The sequence below is a fragment of the Eurytemora carolleeae genome, unplaced genomic scaffold (genome assembly GCF_000591075.1).
Source record: "Eurytemora carolleeae unplaced genomic scaffold, Eaff_2.0 scaffold54, whole genome shotgun sequence".
In the NCBI taxonomy this organism is placed as follows: Eukaryota; Metazoa; Arthropoda; class Copepoda; order Calanoida; family Temoridae; genus Eurytemora; species Eurytemora carolleeae.
This window is the reverse complement of record NW_019396185.1, coordinates 329,200-349,250: the sequence shown is the minus strand read 5'-3', so window position 1 is coordinate 349,250 and position 20,051 is coordinate 329,200. Positions and strand designations below refer to the sequence as shown.

Genomic DNA, 20,051 nt, shown 5'->3' with positions numbered 1-20,051 from the left:
CATTCAACCTATTCATTCAATCTATTCATCCAATCTATTCATTCAACCTGTTCATTCAACTTATTCATTCAACCTATTCATTCAACCTATTCATTAAACCTAGTCATTCAACCTATTCATTCAACCTATTCAGCCAACCTATTCATTCAACCATTCATTTAACCTATTCATTCAACCTATTCATTCAATCTATTCATCCAATCTATTCATTCAACCTGTTCATTCAACTTATTCATTCAACCTATTCATTCAATCTATTCATTCAACCTAGTCATTCAACCTTTTCATTCAACCTATTCAGCCAACCTATTCATTCAACCATTCAATCAACCTATTCATTCAATCATTCATTTAACCTATTCATTCAACCTATTCATTCAATCTATCAATCCAACTTATTCATTCAAATTATTCATTCGACCTATTCATTCAACCAAATCATTCAACATATTCATTCAACCAATTCATTCAACCAATTCATTCAACCTATTCATCCAAGAAATCCTATGTAAATAAAACATAAAATTTCAGATAAATCTTACTTATGTAATGCCTAAAGATGCTGAACTGTTTAACCTACCCTGCCTTGTTGTACATAAGAAATCTAAACCGGTTTTAATTTTCAAAACTCTTATTAGATCTGTGATAAATTATTGGAGATATTTAGGAACATCAAGATACTTAAATGATATAAATATTTTTGAAAAATAAGGTTGGCTGAATTATAGGGACGGTAACTTTGTAAAGCTTAAAGTGTTAAAGTGTTTCCTAAAAATGAAAGGGGGTATATATGCTTACGTCAATAAATTATTGATGGTTGATCGCTACTAATCTTCTTTCTATCTGTTGCGTCTATAAGGAGAAAATTGTTAAAAACGACTCATACCGAAGAACGTAGCGTCAATTCAAATTTGCAACATTCGACTCGGATCGTAAAAAATCAATTTAATTCCAAACAAATCATTCAGATATTACAACCTATTTAATCCATCTACAAGTCTAACATTTAGAAACATAGAATTGTAATGTCAAAAATGAAAATTGGCAGATTTACAACATTTAAAGAATACATTTTTTTAATGCTTTACCGTTTTAAACTTTTAGTTGTTATTTAACTCGCAGACAACTAAACTATATGGATTAGAAATGAATTATTTCTTTTCATTTTTTTTCATTGATTAATTTTAATTTCTTGGATGATATAGTTTTGCTGTGGCTGTGTTTATATTTATATTATAAATATGCTTGGTACCGAAACCTCCCACCCTCATCACCATCAATTCTCTGCTCTTTTGGAAAGGGTGAGTTTTATTTATATTTATTACTGCTTGGGAATCCCGCTCTGTCTGGAAATCTATACTATCTACAAAAGTCAACCCACTCACTTCGTATTTTTTTTAACAAAGCTAAGAACATTACCATGGTTTGTTCCCCTATCAACATTTGAGACAAATCGGTCAAGGGGTTTATCAAAATGTTCATTTCATCAAATGTGCTAATTTTCCAAACTCCAATTAGAATTCTAAATCTAAAATGAAGAAATTAATCGGTTCAAAGTTTTGACCAAAATTGACATCTTAAATCAATGCTGTTTGAATATTCTGTATGTGTTTTGTTTCAGGACGACTTGGAAATCAAATGTCGTCTTTTGCGAGCATTCTTTCCCTTTCAAAACTATATGGATATAAAGCTGTAGTAACAGAGGTAAGGTACCTAGACTATTAAAGTTTTCAATTGTACAATATTCGAACAAACTTACTATACAAGATTGTATATAGAAAACCAAAATCAAAATCAAAGCAATTTTTTTCAAAAGAATACTAGAGCTGTAAGACCATATGGATAATAGAACGTTCCTAAAACTGTGATAAAGTAATAAAGTTTGTTTTGCAACAAAATTGAACTTATGTGCGCGCACTAATCAGAATTTTTTATAAAACAAAATGAACAACCAAAGCTATGTTTTTTTTAAGTTTGACAACTAAAGCCTTTCCAATTGTCACATTTTTTCGAGTAGAGGGAGGGATAGCCTTTTCTAGCAAAACCCTTTCCACCTTAACTTAACAAAATACATGTTATGTTCCCATTCTTGTTTTCATATTCTGTGTTTTAATGAACGAGAAGGCATTTTAAAAACAAAACTGTTAATGATAAATTTTCTGCGTGTTTACTCGCTATTAATCTCTCAACACAGAAATTTGCAGAATGTTTTAGTACATTACTTTTATTCCTGTGAAGCTGCGAGCAGAAACCTTTGAAGATATAAAAGACAGTTTCTGTAATCCTTAGCAAAAATAACTAAATAGCTTTCAAGACGACATTATGTAAATTCTATGTTGTCTTCTTTAGAGTAAGTTTTACTATGTAATTTCTAGGAGCAAAGCAGCCTCCTTCTATATTATTTCGAACCAAATATTCAGAGAGAATTTCATGTTTTAGAGGTAATACAGTTTTATGGAAATTCTCGTGTAAACCAGACGAGGAAATATTCAATTTTCATTTTGACAATTGTTTGAAATTAAAAAATTCATTCTAGAAAAAAATAAGAAAGCTTAATAATTATAATTTGATATTTTTTAAAATTTGTTTTAACTTTTGCAGGTTGAGTATTCAGAGTATATTTCCAGTTTTCTCGGTCTATTTAGGTAGCACTCTTAACATTATTTAAAAATGTTTAAAGAATATTTGATTTACTGATTTGAGAAACTTTTATGTGAAATATTGATATTATTGATTGATTAGTTAGAGACTATTCTTAGTTATTAAGCAATCTGCAATTATTCCGACACTCTTAACATTATTTAAAATTTTTAAAGAATATTTGATTTACTGATTTTAGAAACTTTTATGAGAAATATTGATATTATTTATTACTTAGTTTGAGACTATTCTTAGTTATTAAGCAATCTGCAATCATACCGACACTCTTTCCATTTATTTTAAATGTTTAAAGAACATTTGATTTACTGATTTGAGAAACTTTTATGAGGAATATTGATATTTTTGACTAATTAGATTGAGACAATTTATAATTATTTAAAAATATGTAAATTCAATTTTCTTTACAGAGCTAGTGATACCTGAAAGTTTTTTTGAGAAAAATTTCTGTCGTTTTAATTACATTTTCGTTTATATTAAGTAAACAAACATTTCATTTTTATTTCCATTTTGATAGAAATACATTTTATTCAAAAGAAAAGAAATGTGTTTATTCTTAAAGAGAATGTTCGAGAAGAATATAAAAGTAGAATAAAACAGAGAATATTATATTTATTATTATTATATTTATTTTATTATATACTATTATTATTTTTTGATTTGATTACTAGAATATTATTAATACAGTAGAGAACGGGTCGGAACTTATGAATTTCCAGAAGTTGATGAACTTGATGCTATTAGCTAAACTCACTTTCATGCATGCAAACAGTTTATTTAAATATATTTTTACTGTTTAGTTTTGGACGATTAGTTTGGGAACTGCCTTGGAACTTTGACGATAAAAAATATAATTTTACAGTGTCAGAAATCAGGTAAAATTTTTACAGTGAGCTCTTCTGAACCCTTCCCCCTTCCTCCTATATTTTCCCTGAAAAATAAAACAATTTTCAGACTTAGTTTTTCCACATTTAAAAAATTTGAATAAAATCAACGTATCCTTTTCTTTTAAGATTTTTAAAATGATTCAGTTTTTGGTTGATATTAATATCGTACAAATCATTCAATGATTTTTTCTTTCTATACAATTTATTTGTATCCAATCTGTTTGAATGAATCTGTTAAGTGATAGGTTCTCTTTGATTCCATTTTATTAGTATCCAATCTGTTTGAGAGAATATCTGTTAATTGATAGGTACTCTTTGATTCCATTTTATTTGTATCCAATTTGTTTTAAAGAATCTGTTAATTGATAGGTTCTCTTTGATTCCATTTTGTTTGTATCCAATCTGTTTGAATGAATCTGTTAATTGATAGGTTCTCTTTGATTCCATTTTATTTGTATCCAATCTGTTTTAAAGAATCTGTAAATTGATAGGTTCTCTTTGATTCCATTTTATTTGTATCCAATTTGTTTTAAAGAATCTGTTAATTGATAGGTTCTCTTTGATTCCATTTTATTTGTATCCAATCTGTTTGAATGAATCTGTAAACTGATAGGTTCTCTTGGATTCCATTTTATTTGTATCCCAGCTGTTTGAAACAATCTGTTAATGGATAGGTTCTCTTGGATTTCATTTTATTTGTATCCAATCTGTTTAAAAGAATCTGTAAATTGATAGGTTCTCTTTGATTCCATTTTATTTGTATCCAATCTGTTTGAAAGAATCTGTAAATTGATAGGTTCTCTTGGATTCCATTTTATTTGTATCCCAGCTGTTTGAAACAATCTGTTAATGGATAGGTTCTCTTGGATTTCATTTTATTTGTATCCAATCTGTTTAAAAGAATCTGTTAATTGATAGGTTCTCTTTGATTCCATTTTATTTGTATCCAATCTGTTTGAAAGAATCTGTAAATTGATAGGTTCTCTTTGTTTCCATTTTATTTGTATCCCAGCTGTTTGAGAGAATCTGTAAATTGATAGGTTCTCTTTGATTCCATTTTATTTGTATCCAATCTGTTTGAATGAATCTGTTAATCAACAGGTTCTCTTTGATTCCATTTTATTTGTATCCAATCTGTTTTAAAGAATCTCTGTTTGAAAGAATCTGTTAATTGATAGGTTCTCTTTGATTCCATTTTATTTGTATCCCAGCTGTTTAAAAGCTTGGTAGCAATAAAAATTGAAATATAAATTAGTCGTCTATATTGTATAATATATATAACATGATAAATATGACGACAATAAGTAAAAAATCAATTTTAACCTATATCTAGTAAGCCCGAGTACTTAAGAGGACGGAGTATAGATATAGGAAAATATCCAAATCTTTTAGAGAGCTATATCCAGGTATTAAATTCAACACAACAACGAGTATGAACCCAGTTATAAACGAATTTTAACGTGACTTGTTCATCGACTTTTCTCTTTCCAAATTCATAATTGAATTGATAAGAAGAAGTAGTTAAACTATATATGACTTTTTAAACTACTTCTCTAGTGCACTCACGACCAAAATGGACTCTGAACTCTATATACTGATGGGCTTCGTTTTGAGATCGTTTTGTGATCGTTTTGAGATCGTTTTGAGATTGAATAGATCGTTATAAAACCTAGGATTTTGTTGTGTGCCAAACCGTCTCATAACCCTATCAGAACACATTTAAAGCCAATACACCTTGAATGTGTGAAAACTGACCTTAAACGGCTTTGGGACATTTCATATAAAGACATTTCTTAGATAAAAAAATTAATGGTTGGACATTTCATAGACAGAGCAGTTTTCCATAGACGGAGGAAATTTGTTATCTACGAAATTTTTGTTTTCTTTCTATGAAAGTCCGTCTTTGAAATGTCCCAACACCCTACAAACGATTAACTTATCTACCTCTAAATACATTGTTCAGAACTTAATTTTTAGAATCTTGAAGAAATAAAACCTCTGTTCCGGTTTCGGAAACGGTTTTCTGACGCTGCACAGACTAAACTTTATTCTGCGAAGAAAAGTCGGAGTTTAAGTGGAGACGTCACATTCATTGGAGTACATGTTAGAAGGTACATTTAGACGTCACATTCATTGGAGTACATGTTAGAAGGTACATTTAAAAAAAATATTCGCTCACTTTTTAAAATACAGTTTTGATGAAAAAAATATATTTATGGTACAAAAAACACTTTGTTGTTAGAAAAAATACAGTTTATTTCTTTTGAAAAACATTAATAACCCCCTAATTAAATTGTTAAAGACAGGTTTACCCACAAAGGATGATAATTTCATGGATACTTTAAACTTAAACTGTTTAAGCATTAAAGAGTGTCCCAATAAACATGGGAATTCAGTGACGATTTTATATCGTCTTCGAGACATGTGGAACACAATGAACACAATTATAGCAGTATACCAGTTTAAACATCTAATATCGAAAACTATCATTTTTGTATCTTCCATTCCAAATTAACGGAGATATTGCAAAATTTATAATTTCAATTTATTTAATAAATCAAAATTGTCTTCGTCAATTGTTAAGATACAAGAAAGGTAGACCAATTTATGAAAAGTTCGTTAGACGTGCAGCCTCTTTTTTTTAAACTTTCTTTGCCTTGCATTAAATATCAGAAATCAAAGACGACTTTCAAGTCGTTTCTCAATTCCCATGTTTATTGGGACAAACGAGTACAAATCTGCGGGAACTGCGAATTTAAACAGACAAAACGAAAGTCTCATTCTTTTTGGGTAACCCTGTAGATAAAGAGTTACTCAACAATTCGGAGGCAATCCCTTTAAAATACTTCACTAAACATATTGTCTAGGAGTGACTATGGTCAACACCTTGTGAAGATGTATAATCTTACTTTGATCGACGCAGCTTACTTCAATAGGGCCATGGAATATTACAGGAATAAGTGAGTTATCATCTATATATAAATTTGGCTTGTCTGTCTGTTTGTTTGTCTGTCTGTTTGTATCCAATAAACATCAAAACGACTGAATCGATCGGGCCCAAATTTTTTTTGGGACATCACGTGACCACAGGGAAGGTTTATAAATGATAAAAATTTAAAAAAAATGTGTTTTAAAGATTTTGAATTTTGTAAAAAAATTTAAATTCTTGAAAATCCGCGATTTTTTTCTTCTTCTTTGTTTTTAAATGTAAACAAAAAGAACATGTTCACAATTTAAATAGATGAAGCCTAGTTGTTTTGTATTGGATTTAAGGCTCTTAAACGTACTGTTCTAATAAACACTTTTATAATCAATTCTCATTTGATCAGACAAAAGATTTGAAGGGTAAGTCGTAAGTCGGAGGGTACCTTCAACAATAGTCTATTTTAGAAATGTGATTATAGAATGAGAGCGCGGATATCTTAGATTTCTTCTTAAACTTTCAAATTTAAAAGATATCATGGAAATTCGTTGAATTGTTGGTGAAATTATAAAAAATTAAATTTTTTTTTGTGTAGGTTTGATTCTATTGTATTTGCTGTGGTTAGTGACGATCTTAGTTGGGCCAGGAGTAATATGGAAGGGGAGGATGTCTTCTTTTTGGGACATGATAGGTAATTTGCAAATTATTAGACATCATAAGTAAATTTGTACATTTTGGAACATATTAAGCAACTCGCACAATTTGGAACATAATGGGTAATTTGCAAAATTTGGGACATAAAAGGTAATTTGCTAATTTTGGGACATATCCACTTTCTAATTTTGGGACATATCCACTTTCCAATTTGGGGACTTGATTGGTAATTTGCTAATTTTGTGACATGACAGCTAATTTGCACAATTTAGGACATGCTATTTAATTTGCACAAGTCGGACACGATAGGTAATTTGCACATTTTGGGACAATGATAGGTAATTTGCACAGTTTGGGTCAATGATAGGTAATTTGCACAGTTTGGGTCAATGATAGGTAATTTTCTAATTAGTAATTTGTACATTTTGGTGGCATTATAGGTAACTTGTACATTTTGGAACAATGATAAGTAATTTGCACATTTTGGGTCATGATAGGTATTTTCACGTTTGCTGACATGATAGGTATACTTGCAAATTTTGGAATTACATTAAATAAAATTTGCTAATCTTTCATTTTTGCAGAACCCAGGAGAAGGATGAATTGAACCCACTCAAACCAGGAGAGGTAATAAAAGTAAAAAATCAAAAATTAAAGAGATTATAATGCCTTATTTAAAGAGTTCCATAAACAGTTCACAAACGTTCTGTATTTGTTATCTAAGCTTAGAAGATTACAAAATATTAGGAATTATTCAATTCTTGAAGACGGAAAAATGAATATATACATCGTTTTGCAGACAAATGTATTTAGGTTACTCATATTAATCCTTCCTGGAATTTTGATACAAAATTCCATTTTAGTTATTTTTTATTTTGACCAGCCATAACCTTTCCCTGGGGTCATGTGGTTCCTCAAGAATCGGTTCAGACGTTTTACATGGATACAAACGAACATACACCCAGACAGACAAGTACATATACTAGGCTCTTCTATTTCAACTTTTAATTCTGGCTATATCTGTGAGCATCTTCTCTTAGCACACTATAAAACAAAATCAAAAACAAGATTGCGGGATTAATACTATTTTTTTTCGCGCATTTTCAAAATTCAACATAATTCGATAAGTTATTAACACAACTTTTTGTACTTTTATGCATCCGGACTTTTCCATGGGGTCATGTGAGGTCCAACGCAAGATTTGGACACGATCGGTTCAGCCGTTTTGAACAAACAAACAAACAAACACCCAGACAGACAAGCAAAGTATATAAAATTTTAAATAGATAGATATTTAGGATATAGGGGAGGACTTGGCTCTCTTGGCATCATGTAATCACACAATAATGACCTATGGGTGAGATTCTAAATTTGTTGATTATGGGTTTGTGAAAAAGGTCATTATTGAAAATCGTTAAAATGATTTTCTAATCAATAAATCATTGCAACTAATAGTAAGCACCTTTGATAATTTAGACTTGATTATTCGATCCAACAGAATTTATAGTTTAAAATTTTAAGGTCTACACCATTGGGTTGCAAAGATATATAGATGAAAAATCAGAGTTTGTGGAAAAAAGACTCAATTCTTTTACAAGTGACCCATCTCTTTACAGGAATAGGTCTAAAAAGGGTTAAAGTAATTTTTAAGAAGTACTGGTCAATCTCGCCTATAAAGACAAAATTTTGATAATTGTTTGATTTAATCAAAGGTTTACAACTTCAGGTACAGTTTGACTCAGAACTTCGGAGTCATCGAAATAATTTGTAAATGTCGTCTTCACTATTTTTCAACGGGTTTTATACTATTATGCTTAAATCTTAGTAATTTTAAAAATATATAAAAAGAGCTTAATTTGTTCAATTAACAAACTAAATATCTGCAGCATGCCATTATTTGTAAGTTAAGAAGACGACATTTTATAAATCATTTCGATATCTCTGAAGTTCTGGGTTGAACTGTGGCAAAGAGTGACGTATATGGATTGGGAAAAGTTTGAATTTTCTTTTACAAAATTCAAGTCGTCTTATCTAAGTTAGTAAGATAGTAAAAAGTCGTCATATTTTACTTACAATTAAAAGTAGTCTTCCTTCTTCCTTATAGTTTATCTAAATTATCTAAAAAGTCGCCTTCTTTATAAAAAAATCTTAAAATTGATTCCACGAAATAATATACAATGTCGTCTTATTAAAATTGAAAGTCGTCTTCTATATTCATAATACGAGATAATAACATTTAGAACCTTTGGTATGTGGGGCGGATTATTGAGCGGTGGTGAAGTATTATTTCCAAGTTCTTTTCTTAAAACAAAAGAGGGGTTTGAAGTTAGCTCTTCTAACCTAATACAGGTATCGAATACAACATATAAACAAGAAGTATTTACAAAAAACGAAATAAATTTTACATTTTGAATTGTGGCCATTATAAATTAAAAAAAATAATTAATCTTCCTATGATATAATCTTATTTGTTTAAACATGATTCATTAAATTAATAGCAATACAACTCTGCTATATAGAAAGACGACTTTTATACTCAAGCTATTGCTCTAAATGAACATTAAGTACAGCAATTGTGGAGTTAAATCAGACCAATTTCACTTAATAAGTGAATTAATAAGTTACTAGTAAATTTATTTGCATTGTAACAACATCAAATACATTTAAATATTGCTTTACTGTCTTCTTCATATGCCACAGATTTATGGTTCTTTCTGTACAAACTTAAAGAGGGAATAATTTTTTATTTTAAAGTCTGGTAAATGGGTGAAGATTGTTCAGCCTGAGCTACGGATTGTTTCAAGGTGATTATTCATTTTTTAGAATTAGCAAAATCTTACACTTTTAACCAAAATTTGTGATGAAGAGAAAAATTACAAAATGAAGGAAGTCAAAATCTATAAGGGAAAATTGTAATTAACCAATTTTATTATTTGATAATGTCTAGGTAGACAACAGTAAAAATTGTTAAGGAACTTGGCCGTTATATTATGAAATATTTGAGAAATGTAAAAAGTAATAATTGTAAAGGAACCTTGCTATTTTATTATTAAATATTTGAAATATATAAAAAAGTAGAAATTGTAAAGGAACAATTGCTATTTTATTATAAAATATTTGAAAAATGTAAAAAAGTAAAAAATTGTTAAGGAACCTCTCTATGTTATTATAAAATATTTGAAAAATGTAAAAAAGTAAAAATTGTTAAGGAACCTCTCTATTTTATTATAAAATATTTGAAAAATGTAAAAAGTAAAAATTGTTAAGGAACGTGGTTATAACATTATGAAATATGTTAAAAAGTAAAAATTGTTAAGGAACGTGGTTATAACATTATGAAATATTTGAAATATGTTAAAAAGTAAAGCGTTGAAACATTTTTTCATATTTTCATATTTGTTTTTCAACTCCAAACCACGATATAATACAAATAAAAAAACACAATTTACTATGTAGTTTAGACCCGCCTAACCAGAGTTGGTTGTTTTGATTGGTTGGCCCATTATAAGCGAATAAGAATTGTAAATAAATAGATGGATGTACACTGTTGTAACAAATTCAAGAAAACACGAAGACGATTACTACTGTGTATCGAAGTTGACCGCGCAAGATTTACAATACATAAAACTATATCCGCTCCAAATTAGGGTTTCCATTTTTCCGGAAAAAATTTCCATTTTGGAAATGGAATGATCCGGAAATTTGTTGCGTAAACCGGAATTCCGGGATAATTCCGGTATAAATGGAAACCGGAAATTTTCCGGTTTACGTCACGTAAACCGGAAAAATTTCCGTTTTACGGAATGGAAACCGTAAAATTTCCAGTTTCCATTTCGTAAATCGGAAAAATTTCCGGTTTCCATTCCGTAAACCGGAAATTTTTACGGTTTACGTAACGTAAACTGGAAAATTTCCATTCCGTAAACCGGAACTTAAAGAATTTTTCTTATTTTAATTAAATTCATATTTACAAAGTTTGAAAATTACGGGAAAAAAATCGTTCCGGAAATCGTTCCGGAATTCTGGTTTTCCGGAACCTTTTCCATAATGGAAATGGAAAAAATTTCCGGATCATTTCCGTACGTAAACCGTAACCCGGAATTCCGGTGGAAACCCTACTCCAAATGTGTCTCCTCATGTCCCCCCCCCCCTTTACCGCCTCTACTCGTGGAGAACAGCGTCAGTTAGCTTTAGAACTTTGAGATGTCAACACCTCCGATCAGGAACTATTAACTCCTTCAACTGCCGCAGATGCCTACTCTAGCAACAAATGCTGCTAATGTCTAAGCCTCCAGATGTCCTAATCCACAAAACAGTCGCATGTCCTGTGGTATGAGAGGCAAATCTTTCCTCCCCACACATGTTACAGACTGCAAACCCAGTCGCATGTCCTGTGGTATGAGAGGCAAATCGTTCCTCCGGCCCCACACATGTTCCAGACTGCAAACCCTCCTGGACCGTCGCCTAGATGTGAACTCTTTGCTGCCAAGATGCTGACACCTGCGAGCTGACCATCATGAAGCTCCAATTGTTCCATTCCTTTTATCACCAATAATCAATGTTATTTCATTTTCAACCGTTTAGATAACCCCTTTTTAAGGGTCACTATTTTAAAACAAATTTAATTTTATTATTCAATAAAGTTAAGGAATATCCCTTTTGTTCTTTTATTTGTGTCAACAACTGTACAGTGTGCATTTTAAACAAAACAATGATGATAAATAAGGAAGAAGGTAAGAAGGGGGTGAAAAAGTATTAGGAAAAGGGTGGGTACTCAGCGGAAGGGTTGTAACAGAGGGTAACATATATTATTAGAATCATGTTTATGAATTATAGGGTGAAGAAGATAGCAAAGACTAATTGTTTATCCACATGAAAAACAGTTATTTTTTTAGATACAACTTGGATGATTTTCTAATAGTTTTTGAAGATTTTTTAAAAACAGTTTTGCAGTTTCTTAAAGCTCTAATTCAACCGATTTCCATAATTTTGGAAATAAAGCAGAGGGAAAAAGCATATTTTCCAAAAAAGTTAAGTTATAATGAAGAATTTTTGAAAAATCAAATCGTGAATATGAAAAAAAATATTTTTTTTTCAGGGCCTGTATGGGAATTGTGCCTGCAAACATTTTTTGCTTTCTCTGTGTTCTCCTTCTTAACTCCATAGTTTAGATTTTATCACCCAGTTCCAATATGCACACAAAAGAAACTGCGTTTAAGCCTCCGGCTCAAAGTTTATAATTTCTTTTAGTTGGCAACCTGGTGGTGCAAACTTTTGGTATTTCAAACTTAGATTATTTAATCAAACAGAATTCATAGCTTTTATGTATCAAAGGTCTACAGTATTCGGTTGCAATGATAAAAAATTAGTTGGCGGCAAAAGCTCATTTCCTTATCGAATATGTTTGTTATTGGTAATAGTTTTACCTTTATAACGTTAGGTTACAACATCTAAATATTTTTTCCAGCTTCTCAAAAAAAGCATTTTTTAAATTAATTTTTGCAATAAATTATCATTTTTTGAAACATATGAATCATAAGAAGTAAGGCAATTACGATCAAATGAAGTAAATCAGTTGCAAAGCAGTCATTACTGAATTAACGATAATTGCATGTATAAAACATGACATAAATTCAATACGTTGGCTTTGGCCATTATTTGAAATATCTTTAGATTTCACAAAATCAAATAAAAAAGAAAATCACAATTAAGAGCCCCAAGATGGAAATTATGGAAATAATATTATTTTAATTGGGCTATTTTTGTCAAAGATAGATGGAGGGGGGCGGGTTCTGACCCCTCCCCTATGATTTTTCCCGTAAAGTTAAGATTATGGATTAGGGAGTGGTGATACATGTCCCTATCTAACTTTTCCAGGTCTGCTCATTAAACAAAAATTAGACTCTAACTTTAATGGTTAGGGTGTGAGGGAGGATTTTTAAAAAGTTCAAAAAGTATGTCGAAAATTTTTTCAAAAATAATTACTTTTACTTTTGACAAAAATTAACATATGACGCATGATATTATATCTATTTTTCATGGCCTTTTCAAATAAAAAAATCTTATCACTGCACCTTGAGTAATAAAAAAGTTACAAACCATTTCTGATTATTTTAAACACCAACCCGCCGTTTAACCATTCTCCACCCTACCCATATGCATAAAAAAAAGTTGTTTAGCAAAATTTGTTCACAACTATGATATTGAAAAAGTAAAGAAGTTTTAGCGATCTAATATAAGCCATTTTTAAGTTATTCAGAATAAACCAAAGGGGGGGGGGGTGAAAACTACCCTCCCCCTCCAACCGTGATAGGGTTAAGAAAAAACTCGCAATATCGTTGCACATTTTTAATGCAACATTTTTGGACCAAGCAACAGATAATTTCGTATTTTTCAAGTTTTTGAGTTTTAGGTTTTCCCTAACTCGATAAAAACATTATTTTCCAAATCTTGTTTAAATTGGATTTTGAATTCAAGAACCTCTGAGCTTTTAGGATGGATCAAAATCCAATTACAATTTGTAATAACTCACAGTGGTAGGCGATTATATCAATACAATGAAGACGTAAGACTTTTTTATTGTGACAAGCTTTGTTCGAAATACAAGTAATGAAGAAAAGCTTTTTTATTGAAAGCTTTTCTTGACTTTATGCGTATATATGCCATTGCTTGATATAAATCAAAATCAAAATTCGTCTTAATTGTATTGATATAATTGCCTACAACTTTATAAAACCTGTGATATTAATATGTATGAGCGTGCCATATCATACTAGATTATGTCCAATCTTTAAAACACCTAAATACGCACATTATACTCAAAAAATCTATCATTTTCTGCAAAAAAAAATTCTCTTAGCCTTATTAAATATGGAGTTCTGAATAAATCCAATAATGATATTTTTTTGAGTCTTAATGTTTGATATTTTTCTCTTTAATTTTTAAAAACTTTTTGATGCTTGTTCTACACAAATCATTTTATCCAGAGTTCCAAGAAAATCAAATCCTGAGAAGGTTTATAAAAAGTAAAAAGTTTAAAGTTCTTTGAGTGAATCCTTAAATAAACCCTTAAAATTTTATTATTGTTGAAAATTCATATTTTTTATTTTTAATAAAATTTTTACCGCTGTGGTTTCCAGTGACCCGCCATTGTATAGTAAATACAAGGTACTCTCTAACACCTTTGCCTGAGTAACCAGGAGGAAGATATCATTGTTTTTCTGTTTTGAACAATTTTTATTTCTCATAGTTTCCTTGTATGCGAGCGGCCATATAAATTTTGTGATAATGTGATGCAATTACTAAAATGTTTTAATTTTCTTGGCACACCAAAAAAACTTAGTCAGCGCAAATATGCATTTATGTAAATCCTACATCTATAGAAATAACAATGTGATAAAATGCAATGTTAAAAACAATAAATTGTTAATTATTACTATTATTTGTTAAGTGTTTTATCTTTTCACATATTTTTAAATCTATCTATCTTGTCATCTATAAAGTGTATTGATATGTCGGCTATTTAGCTACAATTGGTGAATAGTTTTAAATGTCTTCTTTCAATATCTAATACACTATATAAAAAAGGCATTCAAAACTATTCACCAACCGTCATGTTTCGATTCGCGGGACAATCTACATCTATCCATCCATCCATCTATTCTATAGTCTGTCTGCATATTATGCTCAATATACAAATGCTGCTGAGTGAACACTGTACAATGTAATGTAAATGGGCTCAGTTTCATTTGCCATATTACTGTTGCCATAATTACAATTGCCATAATATTCATATTCATATATTTATTCAACTACAACGCATGAGATATTACAAATAAGCAATCACAATTTACTATGCAGTTTGGACCCGCCTAACCAGGGTTGGTTGTTTTGAGTGGTTGGCCCTAAGTTAATTAACGATACTGAATATAATTGGTTACACATATCAACATATGTTTTTGGATAGGTAAGGAGTTGATTGGAAGGAAGGAGATTGTCAGGAGATCTGTGGCAGGGTGAGATCAGAGGGATTTTTATGTAGAGATAAATTTAAAATACAGGGTGTTAATGATGGTAGTTACAAAAACAGAAATAAGCTAATAAAGTTTCAGTTATTTTAGTTTTTTTTTTATATAAAAATTATTCACACGAAATACAGCTAGGTTTTCAGCATTTAAACCTCTCATAATTCTCAAGATAAATATTGATTACTCTTTGTTTAAATATTTTTGCAGATTTAGTTTCTTTAAGGTCAATTTCAATCTCATTCCACAATTTAGGAAACATTGCGGACGGAAAGATTTCTAAATTTTTGTTTAAAACCCGTTCTAATTTATATGATTTTGTTCTATTTGGTTCAGCTAAAGACTTAAACATGTTTTGGAAGGAAGAAGGAAGGTTATCATTACAGTATCCATGCATAAATGTCAGAACACAAAGTTTGTATGTATCAAGATTAAGAACTTTCAGTAAAATAATGGATTTGAATGTGCCTTGAAAGTACTATTATTAACCGCTCTGATTGTCTTTTTTTTTTGCAAAGATCTGATTTTTTGCAGTTTAGAATTTTTTACCCCTCCCCAAGTAACAATTCCATATTCAATATGAGGCCTTACAAGAGAGTTATAAACAAGTAGACGAATATTTAATGGTAAGATATTCTTAATTCGAGACAAAGCAAATATTGAGCTAGCAATTTTATTCGAGATATGTTCAATTTGAAAATCCCAGTTTAAAAATTCGTCAAGTTTAAGTCCAACAAATTTGAAATATTTGTTCGCACAGTCATTACCAATCCTTTAAGGTATCTCATTTCCTATTGATATATTACAACTGTTGGGGGTCAAAGTGCATATTTCTATTTCTAAATACTATATACTTTGTTTTGGAGACATTTAGTGACAAACGATTTGCTTGAAACCATTTTGCTGCTTTTTTTAGTTCAGTGTTTGCATCAAGTATTAGGCTTGCAATGTCAGGAGATGACTTATAAAAACTAGTATCATCGGCAAAGAGGCTGGTAAAAAAAGATGTTGCTAGGGGCAGAAAAAGCAGGGGCCCTAGAACACTTCCTTGAGGAACACCACATGTTATAATTCTTTCTGTTGAAAAAGCTCCATTTATACACACATATTGAGTTCTATTAACACGATAATTTTTAAACCAGGTGTTGGTCACATTTTTGAAACCATAATGATTTAGTTTTTTAAAAGTATGTCTAAATCACAGCAATCAAAAGCTTTCTTTAAGTCTAGGAATATTCCAAGTGTAAATTCTGGTTTAGATTTATTACGGTTTTCATAGATTTCATTCATTAAGTGCAAAAGTGGTTGATTTGTGTTATGCTTAGGTCTAAATCCATATTGGTGCTCGTAAAACTTGTTAAGATATCTGAACATTTGTATTGCAGCAATTTTTCAAGTAGCTTACTCAAAGCTGGAAGAATACTTATAGGTCTGTAAGTATTAAACTTATCTTTTTCGCCCGCTTTAAAGATGGGAATAATTTTTGCACATTTATACTCGCTAAGGATATATCCTGTTTTGAAAGAAAGATTAAATAAATGTGCTATAGGATAATCGATACAATCTGTTCTTGGGTTTTAGCTTACTTACTGTTTCTTAAATAATTTCCGGTGTAATATTTGCAAAAACAAAATTTTCATTTATGGACTCATTTAAATACGTTTCAAAAGTGACATTAGATTCCGGAATGTAACTAGACAGTTTAGGTCCCACGTTGACAAAAAAAATCATTAAAACCTTCCGCAATTTCACTAGATCCTACAAAAGTTTGATTGTTATCAGTAAAAATATCAGGAACTGAATGAATACATTTGCCATAAGTAAAATTAAATTTGGTTAGGACTAACAAACATATATATATATATATATATAATATATATATATATTATTTTTTATTAAAAATAAAATACAAATTACAAATCTAATTCAGAGACAGTTCGAATGTGGGTTCGAATTCGAGCTGAGCACATTTCACTTCTGAAGACGAGGTATTGGCTACATAGGTGTGGTTGTTGCTGTCTCGAACCTTTGGTTTATCCTTTAATTGTGGTCTCAAAGGTCATGAAAGAGTCCTCCATTGTGAGAAAATATGGAGCTGAACTTGTTGATTGGTTGATTAACGTTTATTTCTATGAGCATCTAAAGGCGAGCTCCTTAAATGGAGCTGAACTTGTGTCAACTGTTCTGTTTTAAAACATTGAGAAAACTAAAGTGGGGATTTTCATTGGAAAATTTCCCGCATTTACAATAAAAAAGACAGATTTATATCTTTTTAAAGATTAGAAAATTATGACAAAAGTAAATTACAGCAAGTGGAATTATGGCAAGTGTAACCATTTTAGCAAGTGTAACTTATGTCAAGTGTGACTTATGACAAGTGTAACTCACGGTAAGTGTTACTTACGGCAAAGGTATTATGGAAAGTGTAATTATCGCAAAAGTATTATGGCAAATGAACACTACAAAAAAAACAACATTAATAGTTGATATTTGATATTCATATATTCAATATTCTATACAGTTAGTTAACAGATACATTATTCAAGTGGAATATATGCATATTCTGTGTTTAAATTCTGAAAAATTAATTCTAGTTGGGTCGCTTGGACAATTGCTTAAAAGAAGTCAAATTAAATTCTGAGTGGTTACATTAGGCCCTGAGAGATCACATTAGACCCCGAGAGGTCACATTAGACCCCTAGCACTCTAGCAGGTCAAATCAGACCCCTGGAAGGGCATCAGAATGAATTGCCAGAGACCACATGATTGGACCTTTAACAATGATCATCTCCATGCTGGACTTGATGTTGGTAAACCTGAAATATAAAAGTTATCAAAGAAAGGAATCTATGTTAAGCTCAAGCTCAATCTCAACTATCGATAGCAGAGGAAAAAAAGGCTAACCACATCATTTCTGCATCTGATATTCAGAGGTGGCATGGAAGAAGATTGTGACTTAACCTGGGCTGCAGAAATCATGCACCTGGCCTTCCCTCCCTCTATAGGATACTAGCTACTTCTCAACTCTATACTAGCTGCTCTTAAACTCTAAACCATCTCCCCTCTACACTATAACTGTTTATCTTACCTTCTCTTAAACTCTATACCATCTCCCCTCTACACTATAACTGTTTATCTTACCTTCTCTTGAACTCTAAACCATCTCCCCAATACACTATAACTGTTTATCTTACCTTCTCTTGAACTCTATACCAGCTCCCTCTACACTATATATACTGATCATCTGACCTTCTCTTGAACTCTATATCATCTCCCCTCTACACTATAACTGTTTATTTTACCTTCTCTTGAACTCTAAACCATCTCCCCTCTACACTATAACTGTTTATTTTACCTTCTCTTGAACTCTATACCATCTCTTGAACTCTATACCATCTCCCCTTTACACTATAACTGTTTATCTTACCTTCTCTTGAACTCTATACCATCTCCCCTCTACACTATAACTGTTTATCTTACCTTCTCTTAAACTCTAAACCATCTCCCCTCTACACTATAACTGTTTATTTTACCTTCTCTTGAACTATAAACCATCTCCCCAATACACTATAACTGTTTATCTTACCTTCTCTTGAACTCTAAACCATCTCCCCAATACACTATAACTGTTTATCTTACCTTCTCTTGAACTCTATACCAGCTCCCTCTACACTATATATACTGATCATCTGACCTTCTCTTGAACTCTATATCATCTCCCCTCTACAATATAACTGTTTATTTTACCTTCTCTTGAACTCTATACCATCTCCCCTGGAGAGCCTAAAGTCCAATAGAACTTGTTTATCCATTTCTATGAGGGTTGCCTTGAACACCAACTGCATCCCCCTCCTAGAAAATGTGGGATATTTTACTGAATAAAACAAAATTAACCAATAAAACTCCTTGGGTAAGTCCTATTCTCCCCCTCCCCTCAAACTTGAAATGAACATATTATAGCAAGAATGAAGTGAAGTTATATATGCTAATTCGTTGAATGAAGAAAATAAGAAAATAATAAAATTAAGCCTTGGCCTCAAACTCATATTTCTAATCCTGTATTACTATCTTTGCAATATGACGGTGTAAACCTGTAATAATTCAAACTTATTTGATCTAACAGAATTCAAAGTTTGAAATATCTAATGTCTACGATTTGGGGTTGCAAAGATATAAGGAGGGAGAAGAAAATCAGAGTTTGTAGCAAAGACTAAATTTCTTTATTGTGAATATTACCAAAATGTTTACAAAATATTGTTTGTTTACAAGAAACCCAGTTCTAGAACTAGTTCTTTATTGATTAATACCATGTAAATTGTCTGAATAACATAATACAAGTATGAGTTTAGAACAATATAATCTAAGGAAGGTAAGAAAACCCAATTAAATCACAATCATTGTAAAATTAAATCCTAGTGTTTAAATTAATAATTAAGTACTTTGGGGAAAAAAGTAATATAATATTTGGAATGATGTATTGCTCAAATAAGACGGAAACCCCGTAGAAAACGTAAAAAATATCTATAATCTTTCCAACTAAACTTTCCAAGGAGAAAAAACTCATTCCCTAACCTGTCTATACAGTATACACTGTACTGTGAGAATACCAGGTGTTGTCATCTTACACAAGTATCCTTGCTTCTCAAATCTATATATTCCCTAACCTGTCTATACAGTATACAATGTACTGTGAGAATACCAGGTGTTGTCATCTTACACGAGTATCCTTGCTTCTCAAATCTATATATTCCCTAACCTGTCTATTTGAATTATGAATTAAAAATATTCCTGAAGTGCTAAATTTCACCTATGAGTATGGAATACAGAGGCGCAACTAGGACTTTTGCTAGGTGGGGGGCAATATATTATTTTGTTATGGTTTGGGGGGGGGGTTAAGGGGGGGTT

General features: G+C 30.9%; 2 protein-coding genes across 2 annotated transcripts in view; one reads left to right on the top strand and one right to left on the bottom strand.

Annotated features, from left to right (window-relative positions):
- Positions 1-502: 502 nt before the first annotated feature.
- LOC111697555 (galactoside 2-alpha-L-fucosyltransferase 2) lies at positions 503-12,308 on the top strand. The gene is made up of 15 exons (XM_023467592.1): positions 503-667; positions 1,206-1,301; positions 1,622-1,704; positions 2,376-2,441; positions 2,602-2,645; positions 3,459-3,533; positions 4,879-4,951; positions 5,523-5,656; positions 6,413-6,505; positions 7,064-7,159; positions 7,707-7,749; positions 8,421-8,479; positions 9,363-9,471; positions 9,877-9,926; positions 12,221-12,308. The coding sequence occupies exons 1-15, from the start codon at positions 550-552 to the stop codon at positions 12,291-12,293; spliced, it is 1,212 nt and encodes a 403-aa protein (XP_023323360.1). The 5' UTR covers positions 503-549; the 3' UTR covers positions 12,294-12,308.
- A 5,321-nt stretch (positions 12,309-17,629) lies between these two features.
- LOC111697548 (serine/threonine-protein kinase grp-like) overlaps positions 17,630-20,051 on the bottom strand; it is a 13,841-nt gene continuing 11,419 nt past the window's right edge. Inside the window, 4 exon segments of the mRNA XM_023467579.1 lie at positions 17,630-17,962; positions 18,894-18,985; positions 18,987-18,998; positions 19,811-19,886. Of these exon segments, the coding sequence (XP_023323347.1) occupies positions 17,866-17,962; positions 18,894-18,985; positions 18,987-18,998; positions 19,811-19,886 (277 nt within the window). The 3' untranslated portion in view covers positions 17,630-17,865.

Excerpts from the sequence above, each read along its gene's own strand:
- LOC111697555 (XM_023467592.1), top strand. The coding sequence starts at position 550 with ATGCCTAAAGATGCTGAACTGTTTAACCTACCCTGCCTTGTTGTACAT. Across the intron at positions 1,302-1,621 it reads TCTCTGCTCTTTTGGAAAGG|GACGACTTGGAAATCAAATG; the intron begins GTGAGTTTTATT and ends GTTTTGTTTCAG. Across the intron at positions 4,952-5,522 it reads TTTTAGAGAGCTATATCCAG|AATCTTGAAGAAATAAAACC; the intron begins GTATTAAATTCA and ends CTTAATTTTTAG.